This window comes from Anolis sagrei, chromosome 6, assembly GCF_037176765.1.
Source record: "Anolis sagrei isolate rAnoSag1 chromosome 6, rAnoSag1.mat, whole genome shotgun sequence".
Classification (NCBI taxonomy): domain Eukaryota; kingdom Metazoa; phylum Chordata; class Lepidosauria; order Squamata; family Dactyloidae; genus Anolis; species Anolis sagrei.
In genome coordinates, this window is record NC_090026.1 from 49,395,185 (window position 1) to 49,417,354 (window position 22,170).

Genomic DNA, 22,170 nt, shown 5'->3' on the forward strand with positions numbered 1-22,170 from the left:
GCGTCCCGTTGGGCACACAGAATTTATGTCCTGTCTACAGTTTTAGGCCCAGGCCCAGCGTACGACAGCACACGCACAGACAACATTGTCATCAGCATATTGGAGTTCTATAACATAGTGTTGTAACCTTGGTTTTGGCTTTCAGTCTGCTGACTTTAAATAGCGATAGATGATTTCTACTCCGGTGAGAAGCTTCCCGTCAACAAGATGAAGTATCATAGCAATGAAGATGGAAAATAAACCTGGAGCAATAACACATCCCTGTTTGACACCTGATTCCACCTTAAATGGGTCACTTTGGAACATAGTATAATCTGGATTTAGAAACCGGATTATATGGCAGTGTAGATAAGGCTGTATGAGTCACCTTTCTTGCAGGTTTTTCAACAGAGGCTAGATGACCATCTGCCAGGAGGGCTTGGGTTATGTTTTCTTGCATGGCCAAACCGGATGACCATCTGCCAGGAGGGCTTGGGTTGTGTTTTCTTGCATGGCCAAACCGGTTTGGACTGACTGGCCTTTGGGGTTTCCTTCTAAGTGTGGGATGCTATGATATTTTGATGTAATAGATCAGGGAGAAAGAAAAAAAATGTCTACTGAAAAGTTTCCATGAACAACAAAGTTTGGGAACTCCTGCTCTAGAGAATATACAGTATTTCAGTGCAGGAAATCCGCGTGGTTGGTGCTGCCCCCTGGTGGCCACCCGCGGGAAGGCACAGGAAGGATCCGGCGGCGTCCTTGCTGGTTGCTGGGCATCAAGGCATTGTGAGTCTGGGCGGGAGCCAGCGACGGCGAAGCCGGGAAAGGAGAGGGGTGGCCGGGCAGGCGGGCGGCGCCATGGCCGGCGCTTACCACTGGGAAGCCCGCCGGAGGCAATTGGCGATGGAGCGCCGGCTGCAGAAGATACAGGTGGCTTTGTGGAGGTGGAACAGGGCTGAGCAGAGCGAGGGGGGCTCAATAGAACAAGCATAGGGATCTCAAAAGGGTAACTGGGGTAGCAGAGGGGCGGGGCTAAGAGCCAACGTGGGGTAGTGGTTAGCGCGCTGGACTATGGCTTTGGACTCCAGGGTTCGAATCCCCGCTCAGCCTTAGAGAAAGGCAATTGCAAACACTGGAGGCTCAAATGTGTCTATAATAAATATTTTACAATTTGTAATATATATTGTTAATTATGTAAATAAAAATGTAATGTTCGTTTGTGGGATTAACAGAACGCAAAAACCAGTGGGCAAATTGACACCAAATTTGGACAGCATACACCTAACCACCCAATGTATGTCCTTCATTTGATTTTGTCATTTGGGAGTTGTAGTTGCTGGGATTTAAAGTTCACCTACAAGCAAAAGAGCATTCTGAACTCCACCAACGATGGAACCGAACCAATCTTGGCACACAGAAAATATTGGAAGGGTTTGGTTGGCATTGACCTTGAGTTTGGGAGTTGTAGTTCACCTATATCCAGAAATCACTGTGGACTCAAACAATGATGGATCTGGATCAAACTCTACACAAATACTCAATATGCCCAAATGTGAACACTGGTGGAGTTTGGGGAAAATAGAATCTTGACATTTATTGACAAGCTGGAATGTGTCCAGAGGAGAGCGACTAAAATGATAAAAGGTCTGGAGAACAAGCCCTATGAGGAGCGACTTAACGAGCTGGGCATGTTTAGCCTGAAGAAGAGAAGGCTGAGAGGGGATATGATAACCATGTATAAAATATGTGAGAGGAAGCCACAGGGAGGAGGGAGCAAGCTTGTTTTCTGCTTCCCTGGAGACTAGGATGTGGAACAATGGCTTCAAACTACAAGAGAGGAGATTCCATCTGAACATGAGGAAGAACTTCCTGACTGTGAGAGCCGTTCAGCAGTGGAACTCTCTGCCCCGGAGTGTGGTGGAGGCTCCTTCTTTGGAAGCTTTTAAACAGAGGCTGGGTGGCCATCTGTCAGGGGTGATTTGAATGCAATATTCCTGCTTCTTGGCAGGGGGTTGGACTGGATGGCCCATGAGGTCTCTTCCAACTCTTTGATTCTTTGATTCTTTGATTCTTTGACATTTGGGAGTTGTAGTTTCTCAGATTTGTAGTTCACCTACAATCAAAGAGCATTCTGAACTCCACCAACGATGGAATTGAACCAAACTTGGCACATAGGACTCCCATGACCAACAGGAAACAATAGAAGGGTTTGGTGGGCATTTTGTAGGACATCCTACAGCACATTTTGTTACAGTTTTTCAATTAATATCTCATCTCATCTCAACTAATTCAACATAATTTGCGGCAGTCACAAAAACAAAGTATAACAAATACTTTAAAAGTAAGTACCGTACAATTAAACAGGAAATAGCACTTTCAAACCAGGGACAGATTTTTTTTTTTACGAATATTGTTACATAGTGTAATACAGCCCGACATGACATCAAATCATCCGGGCGTCCTCTGGGCAATGTCCTTGCAGACGGCCAATTCTCTCACATCAATTCTCTCAAGTTGCTCCTGACACGACAAAAAAAAAAAAAAGCCTGACATGAAAATTCTTGATGTTGGATCCCCCACATCTGATGAGAGGCAGTGGATTAGAGATCTTCGGTTGCATGTACTATTCCAAAATACTGGTTCCTCCAAACTGGTGTCCTCCTGATCATACCTTGCATTAAAATATCTGGGGATCACAACCAGATACAGAGAAGACATCTGCCCTTGCGCTGTGCTACTCCGCTGCTGAGTATGCATGCCCAGTGTGGAACACATCTCACCACACTAAAACAGTGGATGTGGCTCTTAATGAGACATGCCGCATTATCACGGGGTGTCTGCGCCCTACACCACTGGAGAAATTACACTGCTTAGCCGGTATTGCACCACCTGACATCCGCCGGGAAGTAGCAGCCAATAGTGAAAGGACCAAGGCAGAGACATCTCCAGCTCATCCCCTGTTTGGGTATCAGCCAGCACGTCAAAGACTTAAATCCAGACATAGTTTTCTAAGATCTATGGAGACACTTGCTGGAACACCTCAGCAAGCGAGAGTCCAGAAGTGGCAGGCTCAAACCCAGAACCTCAACCAATGGCTGATACCAAATGAGAGACTCCCCCCTGGGCACACAGAGGACTGGGCGACTTGGAAGGCGCTGAACAGACTGCGCTCTGGCACCACGAGATGCAGAGCCAACCTTCAGAAATGGGGCTACAAAGTGGAATCCACGACATGCGAGTGTGGAGAAGAGCAAACTACAGACCACCTGCTGCAATGCACCCTGAGCCCTGACACATGCACCATGGAGGACCTTCTTGCAGCAACACCAGAGGCACTCCAAGTGGCCAGATACTGGTCAAAGGACATTTAATCAACTACCAAACTCACACATTTTGTATTTTCTCTGTTTGTTTGCTTTGTTCTGTTAGAAATGTAATATACTTGACTGGCTGCCCTGACACGAGAAAAAAAATATTAAAATATCTATTCTGTGAGATAGTGAGGCACGCCTTTGGCCCACCAATTCTTCTGCTGCTTAGACCAAAATGGAAAATTTGAGATGCCTGGAGAGAGACAATGGCATTTCTGTGTTATCTAATATAAGCTTTTGAGCCTCTAAACTTGGATAGAAACCTGATGGAATGAAGAAAGGCAGTGAGAAATTGCTACACAACCACTAGCAACAATGAGCAAGGGCATACTTTCCATAAATCAAGGTAGTCTCGCTCAATTCGTCAAACAAATTTTCGGTGAAACTCTTTTTCACATTGACATTGTGAGCGGCAACACCAATGCCCAGCTCTGCTAAGCTAATAATATAATACAATAGTATGTAATATAATATATTGTATATACATATAATATTTATAATATTATAATGTAATGCAGTACAATACTAATACTAATAATATGATAATATAATTATATATTTATATTACACTAGCCGTCCCCTGCCACGCTTTGCTGTGGCCCAGTCTGGTGATCTGGAAAATAAAGTAATGAGAAAGTGTTGGTTTCTAATATATCCAATTTATTTATGCTTGTGGGTAAACAGTATTTCTTGTTGTTTCTTTGTTAGTGTTGATGTGGAGATTGTCTGGTTTGCTTAATCTGGAACATGCCACATATCATTGTCCTTCCTTAGGGGTCCCTTTCAAATCTATGATACTGTATCTATGTGAGTGTGAATCATATCTTTCTATCTATCTGTCTATATCTATGGCTGGATGGCTCTTTGTCAGGAGGGCTTTGATTACATTTTCTTGCCCTGGTGAAGGAAGTTGGACTGGATGGCCTTAAGTATTTTCTTTTGGTCTTGGGGAGTTCTGTGCGGGAAGTTTGCCCCAATTCTGCCATTTGTGGGGTTCAGAATCTTCATTGATTTTGGGTGAACTATAAATCGCAGCAACTACAACTGCCAAATATCAAGCTCTATTTCCCCCAAACTCCATCTGTGTTCATATTTGGGCATATGGAATATTTGTGCCAAGTTTGGTCCATATCCATGATTGTTTGAGTCCATTGTGCTCTCTGGATGTAGGTGAACTACAACTCCCAAATGCAAGGCCAATGCCCACCAACACCAAACTCTTCGAGTATTTTCAGTTGGTCATGGGAGTTCTGTGTGCCAAGTTTGGTTCAATTCCATTGTTGGTGGGGTTCAGAATGCTCTTTGATTGTAGGTGAACTATAAATCCCAGTAACTACAACTCCCAAATGTCAGTGTCTATATCCCCTAAACTCCATCTGTGTTTGTATTTGGGCATATGGAATATTTCTGCCAAGTTTGGTCCAGAGCCATCATTGTTTGAGTCCATAGTGCTCTCTGGATGTAGGTGAACTACAACTCCCAAACTCAAGGTCAATGCCCACCAAACCCTTCTAGTGTTTTCTCTTGGTCATGGGAGTCCTGTGTGCCATGTCTGGTTCAATTCCATCATTGGTGGAGTTCAGAATAGTCTTTGATTGTAGGTGAACTATCAATCCCAGCAACTACAACTCCCAAATGACAAAATCAATTTTTTTGAGTGACTCCCAGACATTGGGTTGTTAGTTGTCTTGTGTCCAGATTTGATGTCAATTTGTCCAGTGGCTTTTGAGTTATGTTAATCCCACAAACGAACATTACATTTTTATTTATATAGATTTATTATAGTCAGGTAACCTGGCCATCAAAGCAAAGTGAAGATAGCTATTTGCACATGGACAACATGCCGATGATGAATATTCTGATTATTTCAAAACAGAGAGGAAGTGAAGAAAAGAACCCAAGACGGGACCTCGAGGGACAGGCCAGGAACAGCACTGGACTGGTATGGAGCACAGGGGAGGGTGAATGTTAAAGTGGCATTAACTGGGCTAAGCTTGCTTTGTAATGTTCACTGGCTCTCTCTCTGTGTGTTATGTAGACGAGAAGACTCTCTGAAGCAGTGCAGCCCCAGAAAGTCCCAAAAAAGCAGGCCCCCTACCAGAAGTCTCAGAACCGCCCATCAACGCCACCACCTCCACCTCCACCTTCTCGTGGTAAGAGTACAGGATGTTCATAGAAGAGAAGGGATTATTTAGGGGATTATATGGCACTAGCAGAGAGAGGAATCCAACTAGCAGTTCATCCTGTCCTACCTGCTCAAACTTTGCATATAACTGTTGTTTATAGAGAAAGTCTAAATGGTTAGAGACTTTATTCCTACAGATTGTGGTCAGTTTATTACTACTTTCATTGAAGTGAGTGATACAGAGACCTGCATCTACACTGTCATATAATCCAGTTTCAGAATGCAGTTTAATGTCATTGTACGGCAGCGTAGACTCATATATACAACATCTGTTATAGAACTCCAGTATGCTGATGACAATGTTGTCTGTGTGCATACAGAAGAAGATCTACAAGCCACTCTAAACACCTTCGCAGAAGCATACACGAAGCCTGGCCTATCACTGAACATCGAGAAAACCAAAGTGTTGTTCCAGCAGTCACCAGCCATCCCCTCCCCAATGCCAGAGATACAGCTTAATGGTGTAGCATTAGAAAATGTCGACCATTTCCGCTACCTTGGCAGCCACCTCTCCAACAAAGTCAACATCGACGCCGAAATACATCATCGTCTGAGCTCTGCAAGTGCAGCATTTTCCCAAATGAAGCAGAGAGTGTTTGAGGACCGGGACATCCGTAGGGATACCAAGGTGCTTGTCTATAAAGCTATTGTCCTCCCAATCCTGCTATATGCCTGTGAGACGTGGACTGTCTACAGACGTCACATGCAACTCCTGGAACGATTCCATCAGCGCTGCCTCCGGAAAATCCTGCAAATCTCCTGGGAAGACAAGCGGACAAACGTCAGTGTGCTGGAAGAAGCAAAGACCACCAGCATTGAAGTGATGGTCCTCCAACATCAACTCCACTGGGCCATCCACGTTGTCCAGATGCCTGACCACCGTCTCCCAAAGCAGTTGCTCTACTCTGAACTTAGGAACAGAAAACGGAATGTTGGAGGACAGGAAAAGAGATTTAAAGATGGCCTCAAAGCCAACCTTAAAAACTCTGGCATAGACACTGAGAACTGGGAAGCCCTGGCCCTTGAGCGCTCCAGCTGGAGGTCAGCTGTGACCAGCAGTGCTGCAGAATTCAAGGAGGCACGAGTGAAGGGTGAAAGAGAAATGTGCCAGGAGGAAGGCACGTCAAGCCAACCCTGACTGGGACCGCCTTCCACCTGGAAACCAATGCCCACACTGCGGAAGAAGATGCAGAGCAAGAATAGGGCTCCACAGCCACATGCGGACCCACAAGGAAACCCATAATGGAAGACCATCTTACTCGTCCAACGAGGGATCGCCTAAGGAAGGAAGGAGACTCATATAGTGCAGTTCATTGCGGTTAAAATGCATTCTGAAACTGCATCATCACTGCCTCCTCCTGAGAAAAATGTATAATATCACAAAGGATTACCACCTCACCCACCTGATAGGAAACCTGCTACAAAACAGGAGCTTTTTTGTTGAGTTTCAGGGCCAGAGAAGCAGATGGCGAAAACAGAAGAACGGCCTGCCTCAGGGAAGCGTGCTTGCTCCATCCATGTTCAACATTTACTCAAATGACCAGCCACTGCCAGAAGGGACAGAGAGCTTCATCTATGTTGGTGATCGTGCCATTACCGCTCAAGCAGGGAGATTTGAGATGGTTGAACAGAAGCTCTCCGAAGCTCTAGGTGCTCTTACTGCCTATTACAGGGAAAACCAGATGATCCCTAATACATCTAAAACACAGACATGTGCTTTTCACCTTAAGAACAGACAAGCATCCCGAGCTCTGAGGATTACCTGGGAAGGGATCGCACTGGAGCATTGCAGCACACCCAAATACCTGGGAGTCACTCTGGACCGTGCCCTGACCTACAAGAAGCACTGCCTGAATATCAAGCAAAAAGTGGGCGCTAGAAACAATATCATATGAAAGCTGACTGGCACAACCTGAGGATCACAACCAGACACAGTAAAGACATCTGCCCTTGTGCTGTGCTACTCTGCTACTGAGTATGCATGCCCAGTGTGGAACACATCTCACCAAGCTAAAACAGTAGTTGTGGCTCTGAATGAAACATTTCGCATTATCATGGGGTGTCTGCGCCCTACACCACTGGAGAAATTACACTGTTTAGCCGGTATTGCACCACCTGACATCCGCAGGAAGTTGTTGTTGTTGTTTATTCGTTCAGTCGTCTCCGACTCTTCGTGACCTCATGGACCAGCCCACGCCAGAGCTCCCTGTCGGCCGTTACCACCCCCAGCTCCCTCAAGGTCAGTCCGGTCACTTCAAGGATGCCATCCATCCATCTTGCCCTTGGTCGGCCCCTCTTCCTTTTGCCTTCCACTTTCCCCAGCATAATTGTCTTCTCTAGGCTTTCCTCTCTCCTCAAGGAAGTAGCAGCCAATAATGAAAGGACCAAGGCAGTGACATCTCTGGCCCACCCCCTGTTTGCGTATCAGCCAACACGTCAACGACTTAAATCAAGAAATAGTTTTCTAAGATCTACAGAGACACTCACTGGAACACCTCAGCAAGCGAGAGTCCAAAAGTGGCAGGCTCAAACTTAAAACCTCAATCAATGGCTGATACCAAATGAAAGACTCCCCCTGGGCACACAGAGGACTGGGCTACTTGGAAGGCGCTGAACAGACTGTGCTCTGGCACCATGAGATGCAGAGCCAACCTTAAGAAATGGGGCTACAAAGTGGAATCCACAACATGTGAGTGTGGAGAAGAGCAAACTACAGACCACCTGTTGCAATGCAACCTGAGTCCTGCCATATGCATATTGGAGGACCTTCTTGCAGCGACACCAGAGGCACTCCAAGTGGCCAGCTACTGGTCAAAGTACATTTAATTAACTACCAAGCTTGCAAACTTTGTGTTTTGTCTGTCTGTCTGTTTGTTTGTTAAAAAATGCAACGCAACTATTTGGTCTGCTCCTGACACGATAAATAAAAAAATCATTTGACAAAGTAGATGGGGCCCGAGTTTGATCCTGAATTTAATCCAGGCGTGGGAATAAAGCAACTTTCAGTGATATTAGCTAGCATAGCCAGTGGTGCATAACAACAACAACAACAACAACAACAACTTTATTTATACCCCGCCACCATCTGCCCAAAGGGGATTTGGGCAGATGAGGCCAAGCCCAAAGGTACAATACAGCAAAAATAAAATAAAAAACTGCAGACAACAAAAATTGCATCAAAATAAAATACGTACTGTAGTAAAATAACATAAATAAAACAAATTAACACAATATAAAATCGAACAGAATGGGCAGGCCAAATGGACAAGGTAAAATGATAAAACCATGGATGAGGTAGGAATAAAAACATATGTGATTGAGGGGATGCTGAGACCTGCCATCCAAAATATAATCCTGCTTCTTATCCTGTTTTTGAAACTAATGTACAGTTAGAATATATTATCTGTAGAGAGGCGAGGCATACATGACCCCCAAATATTGTTGAAATACACACCCATCTGCCAAACACACCATAGCAAAGGTTAAGGGATGATGGAAGTTGGTGTCCAACATCAGTCAGAAGGCCCCATGTCGAAGATGAAAGCTTGTCCTGCCTGTGGAGGTGCAGCAGGCATTTTATGACTCTTCACTAAATGCACACAACCAGTTCAGCCCTTGTGTTTTTTCAGTTTCCAGGCAAATCAAGGCTTCAGTGCTTCTTTTTGGAGAAACTAACCATTAAAAGTAAATGATTCAAGTTGCATTGTACTCAAATAATAATAATAATAATAATAATAATAATAATAATAATAATAATACCCAGTGTGCCGATCACCACAGGAACCACCTTAACTGGCTTGTACCAGAGTCTGTACAGTTAGATCTTTAAATAATAATAATAATAATAATAATAATAACTATTATTATTATTATTATTTAAAGATCTAACTGCACAGACTCTGGTATAAGCCAGTTAAGGTGGTCCCAGTGGTGATCGGTACACTGGATGCAGTGCCTAAAGACCTTGGCCTGCACTTCAACACAATTGGCGCTGATAAAATTACCATCTGCCAGCTGCAAAAGTCCATCCTATTGGGATCTGAATGCATTATTTGCCAGTACATTACACAGTCCTAGACACTTGAGAACTGTCTGAGGTGTGATCCAATACAACAGCCAGCAGAGTGACCTTGTTTGCTGTGTACTAATCTTGTTGTGTTTCAAATAATAATAATAATAATAATAATAATAATAATAATAATAATAATATTGCAATAATTATTTGCAACAACAATAATATAATTAGTTGTAGCAATAATAATAATAATAATAATAATAATAATAATAATAATGCCAGAAAAAGTTACAGAGAATGAACATGCCAAACTCCTATGGGACTTCTGGATTCAGACAGACAGAGTTTTGGATCATAATACTCCTGACCTCACAATCGTGTTAAAAAACAAAGTATGGATCGTCAATGTTGCAATCCCAGTGACAGCAGGATTGCAGAGAAACAACTGGAAAAACTGACACGATATGAGGATTTAAAGATCGAACTGCAAAGAGTCTGGCACAAACCACTAAAAGTGGTCCCAGTGGTGATCAGCACACTGGGTGCAGTGCCTAAAGACCTGGGCCTGCACTTAAACACAATCAGCGCTGACAAAATTACCATCTGCCAGCTGCAGAAGGCCACCTTACTGGGATCTGCACGCATTATTTGCCGATACATCACACAGTCATAGACACTTGGGAAGTGTCCAACGTGTGATCCAATTCAACAGCCAGCAGAGTGTCTGCTGTGGACTCATCTTGTTGTGTTTCTAATAATAATAATAATAATAATAATAAATTGCAATAATTATTTGCACTAATAATAATGGAATTAGTTGCAATAATAATAAATTGCAATAATTATTTGCACTAATAATAATATAATTAGTTGCAATAATAATAATTATTATTATTCAGTTCTTGTGGGTTTTTTCGGGCTATATGGCCATGTTCTAGAGGCATTGCCTCTAGAACATGGCCATATAGCCCGAAAAAACCCACAAGAACTGAGTGATTCCGGCCATGAAAGCCTTCGACAATACAATTATTATTATTATTATTATTATTTACCCACCTCTCCTTACAAGGAATGGTCACAACAGCACCAATATCCAATCCTCATGGGTAGGTTAGTCTGAATATAAAAACTATTTCAAATTATTACAAAGTGCAGTGCCATAATCATGGATCCCTTTGTAACTAGACCTGTTTAAAGTATTTTATAAGCAAAAACTCAACGAAGTTTTGATTATCCATCTTAGAACCCTCTGACCAACTAATTATTCCACATTTTAATAATAAAACAATCAGAGAGGGAAAAGACTCTTACAATATGACAAGCAGTTACCCAAACACAAAGTAGAGGAGTCAGAAAGCTGCAACCGCTTTGAGTCCCCCCAGGGGTGAGAAAAGCAGTATAGAAATGCAGTATAAAAACTCGTGCGCCAACTGCGTCCGTACCTTGGGAAGTCTGACTTGGCCACGGTAGTCCACGCTCTGGTTACATCCCGTTTAGACTACTGCAATGCTCTCTACGTGGGGTTGCCTTTGAAGACGGCCCGGAAGCTCCAATTAGTCCAACGCTCGGCAGCCATGATACTAACAGGAGCGGAGCGCAGGGAGCATACAACTCCTCTGCTGCACCAGCTCCACTGGCTGCCGATCTGCTACCGGGCTCAATTCAAAGTGCTGGCGTTGGCCTTTAAAGCCCTAAACGGTTCTGGCCCAACTTATCTATCCGAACATATCTCGGCCTATCAGCCCACCAGGACCCTAAGATCTTCTGGGGGGGCCCTGCTCTCTATCCCGCCTGCTTCACAGGTGCGGCTGGCGGGGACGAGAGACAGGGCCTTTTCTGTGGTGGCCCCGCGGCTTTGGAACGCCCTTCCCATGGAGGTAAGATCAGCCCCCTCATTGATGGTATTCCGGAAAAGACTAAAAACCTGGATGTTCGAGCAGGCGTTCGGTTAACCCAGTGCAATAAGGGTATTGATTGAAGGACTGGCAATTTGGACGACGAAACTGGATCACGTTTTTAGTCAAGAGATGTATTGGATTGTTTATTGATATATGTATTGTGGATTATGTTTTTATGCTTTTTAAACTGTATACTGTTGTTTGTTATAAGTTGTTGTAAACCTGAAATAATAATAATTATTATTATTATTATTTCAGGTACATGTTATGTTACATTTGTCTATAGCGATATAGAAAAGTATTTGGGGTATATGGATAAGATGCTGAGCGAGTTCTGTCTAACAATTTGTCAAGGAAGAGACTAATACAGTGCTATTATTTCAGTCACTATCGGAAGAGTTTATTCCTAATTTTAGCTCCCAAGATCAGAACATGAGATTCTTATTTTGAAGCAAACTCAGCTTCTAAACAGAAAACTGGCAAACAGTTATCCACACTTTGCCCCCCACATCGTCCTTGGTGCATGAAATATTAATATGCTGGAGGTATTTGACAAGTTGGTGTAGGATGTCTTGGACAGTAGCTTTGTAAGATGGGTCACATTACAAGGATGCATTGTACTGTCAAACAGAAATCCAATGGAACTTACACAAATAACCCCATTTAGATTTTTAGTGTGGTGAACAACTCCTGAGATGACTTGACAGGACAAGCCTTCTGGGGAGATAGGGCAGAATATAAATAAAGTGTTGTTGTTGTTGTTGTTGTTACTATTTTAATTCCCAATTCTTCTGTATCTATAAGTGTCTCATTTATGATTTCAGGTGTTCATAATACACAGCAGTTATCTTAGAAATGTTGATACAACAACCCTGTAAGTCAGGACTTGAAGTTAGTGCCTGGGATTAGAACTTGAAATGTACTTTTTCCAGTTTTGAAGGATGAGTTTAAGTTCGTTCAACATGATGATGTGGACAAATAGCTAGGAAAAGTGAGACCTTACTTACTTACTTACTTACTTACTTACTTACTTAGGCAATCCCTCGTTGGATGAGTAAGATGGTCTTCCATGATGGGTTTCCTTGTGGATTCGTAGGTGGCTTTGGCCCGCATCTTCTCCCACAGTGAAGGCATTGGTTTCCAGGTGGAAGGCGGTCCTGGTTAGGATTGGCTTGACGCGTCTTCCTCCTGGCACGTTTCTCTCTTTCACCCTCCACTCGTGCCTCCTCGAATTCTGCAGCACTGCTGGTCACACCTGACCTCCAGCTGGAGCGCTCAAGGGCCAGGGCTTCCCAGTTCTCAGTGTCTATGCCAGAGATTTTAAGGTTGGCTTTGAGGCCATCTTTAAATCTCTTTTCCTGTCCACCAACATTCCGTTTTCCATTCTTGAGTTCAGAGTAGAGCAACTGCTTTGGAAGACGGTGGTCGGGCATCCGGACAACGTGGCCGGCCCAGCGGAGTTGATGGCAGAGGACCATCATTTCAATGCTGGTGGTCTTTGCTTCTTCCAGCATGCTGACGTTTGTCTGCTTGTCTTCCCAAGAGATTTGCAGGATTTTCTGGAGGCAGAGCTGATAGAATCGTTCCAGAAGTTGCATGTGACGTCTGTAGACAGTCCACGTTTCGCAGGCATAGAGCAGGGTTGGGAGGACAATAGCTTTATAGACAAGCACCTTGATATCCCTACGGATGTCCCGGTCCTTAAACACTCTCTGCTTCATTCAGGAAAATGCTGCACTCGCAGAGCTCAGGCAGTGTTGTATTTTGGTGTCGATGTTGACTTTGGTGGAGAGGTGGCTGCCAAGGTAGCGGAAATGGTCAACATTTTTTAATGTTACACCATTAAGCTGTATCTCTGGCACTTATCTGTTAGTACCATGTCCATTCTGGCTAAGTAAAGCTACTGGACGAGGACTGGTCAGTTGGGTGTGGAGGCTATAAATGCTTCTTTGAAAGCGGACTTCTTTGAAGAGAATCCACCAACCGCCATGGCACCATAACCTCGAATTCCACCAAAAGTACAGAATTTACACTTTATGCTTGGCTCTCACCTTAATTTCTTGCAGAAGTAAAAGAAGAACGTTGCCCGTGTAACACCGACCATGTCCTGAAGAACAGTGGCAAACTCTTGAAAAGATACACGGTAAGTGAAGAGACAAAATGAAACAAAGATGTCTTGTTTATAGCATGTCCCAACGCAGCCAACTGTGGAGCAATAAAGTCCTGTGCAATCTATTCTGTCCATACTCTTGTCTTAAGGTTTGTAGCAGGACTGCAGAACGTGTGGTCCTCCAGGTGTTGCTGACTACTATTAGAGTTTGCAACGTTTGCATGCCTATACTCAGAGTGCATCTGCACTGAAGAATTAATGCAGTTTGATTCCACTTTAACTGCCACAGCTCAGTATATTGAATAATGGGATATGTAGTTTGGTGAGACACAAGCACCCTTTGGCAAATACGCAACAGGTATTGTAAGATTCAGGCCCCATCTAAATGGCCATATAAAATTCAGATTATCTGCTTTGAACTGGATTACAGTGTTCCCTCGCTACTTCACAGTTCGCTTTTTGCAAACTTGTTGTTTCGTGGTTTTTAAAAAAATGAATTTAAAATATAGTACTGTATACAAGTAGCGAAGGAACACTGGAGAAGGAAGGAGGGGTGGATGGATGGATGGATCTCTGCATAGGCTCAGCCTCCTTGCTCTCTTTACCTTCCTCCTCCTCTTCCTCCTCCTCGGCACCACTGCGCATGCGCCATGGAGCAGGAAAAGCAGCACCCAGCAGTGCCCAGAGAGAGAGATTGTTTGAGAGAGAGAGGGGCCATCTTCTAGTGGGAGGGCGGACGGGGGACATACGTATACGTATGTATACTGTACATATACTGTAAACATCCCTACTGATGCAACTCGGGGTAGTTTTCACCTTGCTCGACACCACCACACCAAGGCTGTAGGTTTTTGTAGTTTATTGAGAAAAACAACATCAAAACAAAGAAATAGAAATGCAATAGTTCCATAGGCAAAACAGAGACTTAAATGTAAAGGCAAAGTTCCCAAGGTCCAAAGGCAAAAACATGAAGCATAATCCCTTAGCAATGGTCAAACAAAAGTCCATGGTAAACAGTTGAAAACAAGACCCAAATCCCAGACTCAGGAAGCTAGAAGCGTGCTGCGAAAAGCCAAGGAAAATCTCCAGAAGTTAAGATGGGAAGAGCAATGTTGGACTGACAACAGCTGCCTGTCAGCTGCAAGACTAAATACCCTTTGCGAACATGAAAGCATTGCATTGACCTTGGGCACCTTTGGCTTCTCGCTTGCTGGCCAAGCGAGTGCTTCTCCAAAGCCTTAATTGCAAACGATCTTGTCTGCTCATTAATTCATTATCTGCAAGGCTATGCAACCCCTTATCTGGGTCCAGCTGGGACAGATCCTCCACCTGGCCGTATGGGATTTCACCCTCGCTATCAATCTCTCTAACTGCAGGAACATTTCTTTCCCCGGGGAACTGACTTGGTGCTTCTCCTTCAGCAGCCACACTATCAGCCCCATCTGAAACATGTACAGGAATCTGTAACCCATCAGGCTCCTCGTCACCCTGCAGGAAATCAGGCTCAGAAGGCCCAAAGTCAGGATCAGAAGGCCCAAACAGCTCAGCTTCAGACTCAGTCAAGCTGAGTCACAACATCTACTTCACGGATTTTTACTTATCATCTTGGAACACTGTATATGAGTCTACACTGCCTTATAATCCAGTTCAAAGCAGATAATCTTATAAGACAGTGTAGAAGACTGGGCTGTGGCGTAGCTAGTTAGCCAGCTGCATTAAATCACTACTGACTGAGAGGTCATGAGTTCGAAGCCAGCCCAGGTTGGAGTGAGCTCCCGACCATTAATAGTCTAGCTTGCTGTTGACCTATGCAGCCCAAAAGACAGTAGCATCTGTCAAGTAGGAAATTTAGGTACCGCTTTATGCGGGGAGGCTAATTTAACTAATTTATGACACCATAAAACCTTCTAGCAGTGTGCGGAAGAATGAGGAAGTACTCCATCAAAGGACTCCATCAAAGGACTTGGTGTCACAAGTGGATGGTGAAGCGGCAGCTCCCCCTGTGGCCAGAATCGAGCATACCCTCATGAAGCCAAAAAGCTGGAATGTTAAATTGCCTCTGTGTCTGTCTATATATGTTGTATGTCTAGGCACTGAATGTTTGCCATGTATATGTGCATTGTAATCCGCCATGAGTCCCCTGCAGGGTGAGAAGGGCAGAATATAAATAATTTAAAGAAATAAATAGATGGGGCCTCAAACTCTCAGGAAGAACCATGGCAATGGTGTCAGACTGCATTAATTCTACGTTATGGATGCATCCTCAGTGGTAGTTAGAATGCACATCATGTTGGCACATCATGTTTAAGTCTTCCCATCCGTTTGTGTGTTTGTTCACACCTACATCAGATAGCCTTTTCTTTGTTCTCTGGGGTCTGATCTCCTTTCGTATCTCTTTTTTCTCCTTGCCTTTCTTACATGAAGCATATGTGGTAACGTCTTTCTCTGGGTGAGATTCTCCAACTCTCCTGATACAGTGTAGTACTTTCTCTGTTCTTACTTTTCATCAAGAAGATGAACCTGTGCTAATTATGCACAAGAATTCGTGAGTAAAGCTACTTCTGTTACGCAATGGGGGATGAAAAAAAGGGAGAAGCCAATCAAAGCAAGGGAAAATTATAGTTGGAATTTGGTATTGTGGAGCAAGTTACGAGGGTTGAATGAAAACGAATGCCTCCACCTTCGTAACTCCTCAACAGATGGCAGTACTGGTATGTGGCAGGTACTGGCTTGTTCAGTAGACTCTCCTCTACAGTTCCATTTTGGCAGGAAGCCTTAGCATTGAACAGTTGTGTTGTTAAAGTATAAAGTATGGAATCTTGCGCAGATGGTCGGTCAATGCAACTTAAGCAACGTGCAGTCATTGAATTCTTGAACAGCAGAAGGTTTCACCTCAAAGGAGATTCATCAGAGAATGCAAGCTGTTTATAGTGATTGTGTTGATGTGCGTACTGTGCGTTGTTGGATAAGTAAGTTTAAAGATGTTGAGGTGGGAACATCTGACTTGCGTGACAAACAAAGAGTTGGACGTCCTGTGACAGCAACCACTGAGTTTCACAAGCAAAAGGTTGACAAATTGATTCAGGACGATTGTTGTATCACTCAGATAGAAATTTCAAGCATAATCAGAATTTCACAAGAACGTGTGGGTCACATTATTGCTTTGCTTGGCTATCAGAAGATCTGTGCACGATGGGTTGCGGAAACAGAGTGTCGACTTCTTCTGGGATGACTTGTTCATCATTGGCAGAAATACATCCAATTGTCTGGTAATTATGTGAGAAAGTGAATAGTGGTAGTTAAAGAGCACATTCTAAGGATGATTTCTGCGTTTGGTTTATTAAACTATTCCCATCCAAACCCAAGTAACGAAGGTGGAGGTATTACTTTTCATTCAACCCTCATAAATGGACGTGAGATGGCTGGTCCTCTGGAGACCAAAGAGAAGCAGTGAAGGAAATTGTAGATATGAAACACAGATCTGATAATTCAAAATAAATTACTCCCCTTGGCAGTCAGATCTGACATATTGTTCCTCTTAATAAAAAAGCAGCTTTTCTTAGAAGAACGTGATAGCTAGGATGCATCAGATGACTTAACTGAAGTTGAGCATGTGAGTCCTTTGACACTACACAATAACCATGTGGTACCGATGGTCTCTGTTCTTTTCTAGGCCACTGAGTATGTACAACAGCGTTAACTGCAGAGCAGCAGATAGCTGCCGGAAGAATGTCTCTTCTGTAGCTCTGAATTGGAACTCAGTGTTGCTGACATCAGTGGTGCAAGACAGAATGGCAAAGAGTTAATGATTCCATGCATTGGGAACTCACCTTACCTTGCAATAAAAAAAACTCTCCCAGGTTGCAGACCCAAAGCATGGCTCATTTTATTTATTTATTTACGACACTAGCCGTCCCCTGCCACGCGTTGCTGTGGCCCACATGGGGGTTCTGTGTGGGAGGTTTGGCCTATTTCTATCATTGTTGGGGCTCAGAATGCTCTTTGATTGTAGGTGACCTGTGAATCCCAGTGACTACAACTCCCAAAGGTCAAGGTCTATTTTCCCCAAACTACATCTATGTTTATATTTGGGCATATTCGTGCCAAGTTTGGTTCAGATCCATCATTGATTGAGTCCACAGTGCTCTCTGGATGTAGGTGAACTACAACTCCAAAACCAAAGGACACTGCCCACCAAACCCTTCCAGTATTCTCTGTTGGTCATGGGAGTTCTGTGTGACAAGTTTGGTTCAATTCCATCGTTGGTGGGGTTCAGAATGCTCATTGATTGTAGGTGAACTATAAATCCCAGCAACTACAACTCCCAAATGACAAAATCATTTTTTTTAGTGAAAAACATACCTGTGCTAATTATGCACCTGTTAGGTGTCTTGTATCCAAATTTCATGTAAATTCATCCAGTGGTTTTTGAGTTATGTTAATCCCACAAACGAACATTACATTTTTATTTATATAGATTTATATGCCGCCCTTCTCACCCTGAAGGGGACTCAGAGCAGCTTACAAGGTATATATTACATACAATATATTATATTATTAGCATAGTACAAAATCAGCATTAAATATTGTTATATTGCACCATACTACTATATTGTAATATTATTAGTAATAATATTACATGTAATATAAATATATAATTATAATATTTATTATTATTATTATTATTATTATTATTATATTGTATTACATTATAATATTATAAATATATTTCATTTGTGTGAAACTGGGTGTAACCAAGTTATGGCTTTTCCCCATTGCTGGTCCTTGAAATGTTCAGCTATTATAGAGCGGCTACTTATCTTTTTTGTGGGAGGCAAAACCGACAATATTTCCAGACGGGGACAAAACCTACAATATGTCCAGCCATAATTGTGAATTGTGGCTGGAGAGCAGCCTCGCTTCTCTGAAAAGGAAGTGATGGATGTCAGTAGTAAGAATATTTGTAATGAAACAAACTTGTCCAGTTATTTATCCCCTGGTTTGGAGAAAGGGTGGATGAGAATCTGAATCATAGAATCAAAGAGTTGGAAGAGACCTCATGGGCCATCCAGTCCAACCCCCTGCCAAAAAGCAGGAATATTGCATTCAAATAACCCCTGACAGATGGCCATCCAGCCTCTGTTTAAAAGCTTCCAAAGAAAGAGCCTCTACCACACTCCGGGACAGAGAGTTCCACTGCTGAACAGCTCTCACAGTCAGGAAGTTCTTCCTCATGTTCAGATGGAATCTTCTCTCTTGTAGTTTGAAGCCATTGGTCCGCGTCCTAGTCTCCAGGGAAGCAGAAAACAAGCTTGCTCCTTCCTTCCTGTGGCTTCCTCTCACATATTTATACATGGCTATCATATCTCCTCTCAGCCTTCTCTTCTTCAGGCTAAACATGCCCAGCTCTTTAAGCCACTCCTCATAGGACTTGTTCTCCAGACTCTTGATCATTTTAGTCACCCTCCTCTGGACACATTCCAGCTTATCAATATCTCTCTTGTAGTAGAAATGGGCAACTGTAATTATTCAGAAACTTAGTTTGTGGCAGCAATTAGTCCTATCTAGCATAGCTAATGATAAATGATCATGTCTATAGTCCATTTGCCCATTTTTGTGATAGAGGATGAATTATAAAACAAAGCTTTCAATTGCATTGGCTCTGTGACTCTTTACCATTGCAAAGGGGCCTAAATGATCTCAAAGAACCAGATCCCAGATAATCTTGGAAACTAAGCAGGATCAGCTCTGGTTAGTTCTTGGATTTGTTGTTGTTCATTTGTTCAGTTGCTTCTGACTCTTCGTGACCTCATGAACCAGCCCACGCCAGAGCTCTCTGTTGGCCGTGGCCACCCCCAGCTCCTTCAGAGTCAATCCAGTCACTTCAAGGATACAATCCATCCATCTTGCCCTCGGTCGGCTTCTCTTCCTTTTTCCTTCCATTTTCCCCAGCATCATTGTCTTCTCCAAGCTGTCTTCTCATGTTGTGGCCAAAGTACTTCATCTTAGCCTCTACTATCCTTCCCTCCAATGAGCATCGGGCTTTATTTCCTGAAGTACGAACTGGTTGGATCTTCTGGCAGTCCAAGGCACTCTCAGAACTTTCCTCCAACACCACAGTTCAAAAGCATCTATCTTCCTTCACTCAGTCTTCCTTATGGTCCAGCTCTCACATCTGTAGGTGACCGGGGAATACCATTGCTTTGACTATGCGGATCTTCGTTGCCAGTGTAATGTCTCTACTCTTCACTATTTTATCTAGATTGGTCATTGCTCTCCTCCCAAGAAGTAAGCATCTCCTGATTTCCTGGCTCAGTCTGCAACTGCAGTAATTTTTGCACCTAGAAATACAAAGTCTGTCACGGCCTCCACGTTTTCCTTCTTTGATAGTTAGCCACAAATGACTATAAGGTGCTGAAGGTAATGACAAACTACCTACGAGTATTCCTGGAATAGAAATTTGAAAGCATGTACATGCACATGCATATGCCACAGACAAAATTAGCTGGAAACAATTTTGAAAACATTCCATATATCACTTCATATAATGCTATAGTACGCTATAACAAAATCTGGAAAAAAACTGTTCCTGGTTTGAAAGTGTTATTTCTGTTTAATTGTGTGGTACTTATTTTGAACATAGTTGTTCTACTCCAGAAACTTCATTTTTGTGGCTGCCATAAACTATTTTCAATTGGTTGAGACTGGATGAAATATTCCTTGAAAAACTATAGCAAAATCTGCTGAAGGATGTCCCACAAAAACAAAGTTTTTTGCAGTTTTTAAACTTTGTCCATATTTTTTATGATAGAACCAACTAGGAAATGACATTAATAACCTAGGAACAAAAATTGTGTTATATGGTGTTATTCAAACCATGCTCCATGACAACAGGGAATTCTTTTTCTAATTATCTGATGTTTACTTATTTTATTTATTTATTTATTTTGAACATTTTTACCCCACCCTTCTCAACCCCTGGGGGGACTCAGGGCGGCTTATAATTGCCAATAATTCAATGCCGCATCATAAAATACAGAATAACAAATATAACAATGATACATGAACATTAATAAATAAAGATTAAAACAGTATACTTACACTCTGATTAGCTATTGCCCGTCTGGTGGCTGTTTAGCTAGCCATCTACTAATGGTTACTCTGCTTAACTTATCCAAATCCTCTTCCATGCCATAGTCAACATTATCAATTGTCCTTTAACCTGATTGCCCAAAGGCCTGGTCCCACAGCCACGTTTTAACCTTTTTTCTAAAGGTGAGGAGGGATGATGATGACCTAATTTTCCCGGGGAGCAAATTCCACAGGTAGGGAGCCACCACCGAGAAGGCCCTCGTTCCCGCCAAGTGTGTTTGAGACAAAGGCGGGGCTGAGAGCAGGGCCTCCCCAGACGATCTTAAGCTCCGAGGTGGGACGTAGAAGGAGATACGTTTGGACAGATACGCTGGACCGGAGCCGTATAGGGATCGGCAGCCAGTGGAGCTGGCACAGCAGGGGGGTGTATGACGCTCCGGTGAGTAATCAGCTGCCGCCCGTTGGACTAATTGCAATTTCCGAAGAGTTTTCAAAGGCAACCCCACGTAGAGCGTGTTGCAGTAATCTATTCAGGATGTGACAAGAGCATGGACCACCGTAGCCAGATCCGACTTCCCAAGGTACGGGCGCAGCTGGCGCATGAGTTTTAACTGTGCAAAAGCTATCCCAGCCACTGCCGAGACCTGGGGTTCCAGACTCAGCGATGAATCCAGGGTCACACCCAAGCTGCGAACCTGCGTCTTCAGGGGGAGTGTAACCCCATCCAACACAGGCTGTAACCCTATGCCCTGTTTGGCCTTACGACTGACCTTACGACTGACCAGTAGGACCTCTGTCTTGTCTGGATTCAATTTCGACCGGTTCAAAGTTCCGACAGCCTCCTTGGTAACAGGTGGGAAGGAGTGACAGATACTTGCAAGTAAGTCACATTCAAAGGGCTTCTGGAAAGAAATACCTGTTTGCCAGTAAAGGTAAAGGTTTTCTCCTGATATTAAGTCCAATTGTGCCCAATTCTGGGGGTTGGTGCTCATCTCCATTTCTAAGCTGAAGAGCTGGCATTGTCCATAGACACCTCCAAGGTCATGTGGCCAGCATGACTGCATGGAGCACCATTAACTTCCCTCCAGAGTGGGACCTTTTGGTCTACTCACATTTGCATGTTTTTGAACTGCTAGGTTGGCAGAAGCTGGGCCTAACAGTGGGAGCTCATGCCACTCCCCGATTTGAACCTGCAACCTTTTGGTTAGCAAGTTTAGCAGCTCAGCAGTTTAACCCACTGCGCCACCAGGGGCTCCCTACTTGTTTGCTAATCATATTTATATTGCCTCTTGCTGATTAAAGCTGGCGGGGTAGGGTAGAGGATTAGAAAATTATTTCTTCATCCAAGACAAACTACTGTTTCCTAACCAGGGGAAGTGACATGGGCCTTGGTGACTCATTTCCCTCCTTTTCATTTTTAAATAATGAGTTAGCATAATTTTGCTGCATAAAAGAGGAAATAAGTAATTACCGTAACTGCTCTGTTCCACAAGAAGAGAAACCTCACATCGGGACAATCT

At 43.4% G+C, this 22,170-nt stretch overlaps 1 protein-coding gene across 3 annotated transcripts; it reads left to right on the forward strand.

Annotated features, from left to right (window-relative positions):
• Positions 1-720: 720 nt before the first annotated feature.
• CCDC200 (coiled-coil domain containing 200) lies at positions 721-17,432 on the forward strand. Of its 3 annotated transcripts, XR_009631805.2 has the most exons (6): positions 772-909; positions 5,227-5,292; positions 5,389-5,503; positions 13,515-13,591; positions 15,983-16,103; positions 17,232-17,432. XR_009631805.2 is itself a non-coding variant. In XM_060783158.2 (5 exons), exons 1-5 carry the CDS (start codon positions 838-840, stop codon positions 17,256-17,258), a joined length of 357 nt encoding a protein of 118 aa, XP_060639141.2. In that variant the 5' UTR covers positions 772-837; the 3' UTR covers positions 17,259-17,432. The 3 variants fall into 3 exon arrangements, 1 of the variants encoding a protein (XP_060639141.2); XR_009631806.2 differs by lacking the exons at positions 772-909; positions 15,983-16,103 and adding an exon at positions 721-765; XM_060783158.2 differs by lacking the exon at positions 15,983-16,103.
• Positions 17,433-22,170: the final 4,738 nt, after the last annotated feature.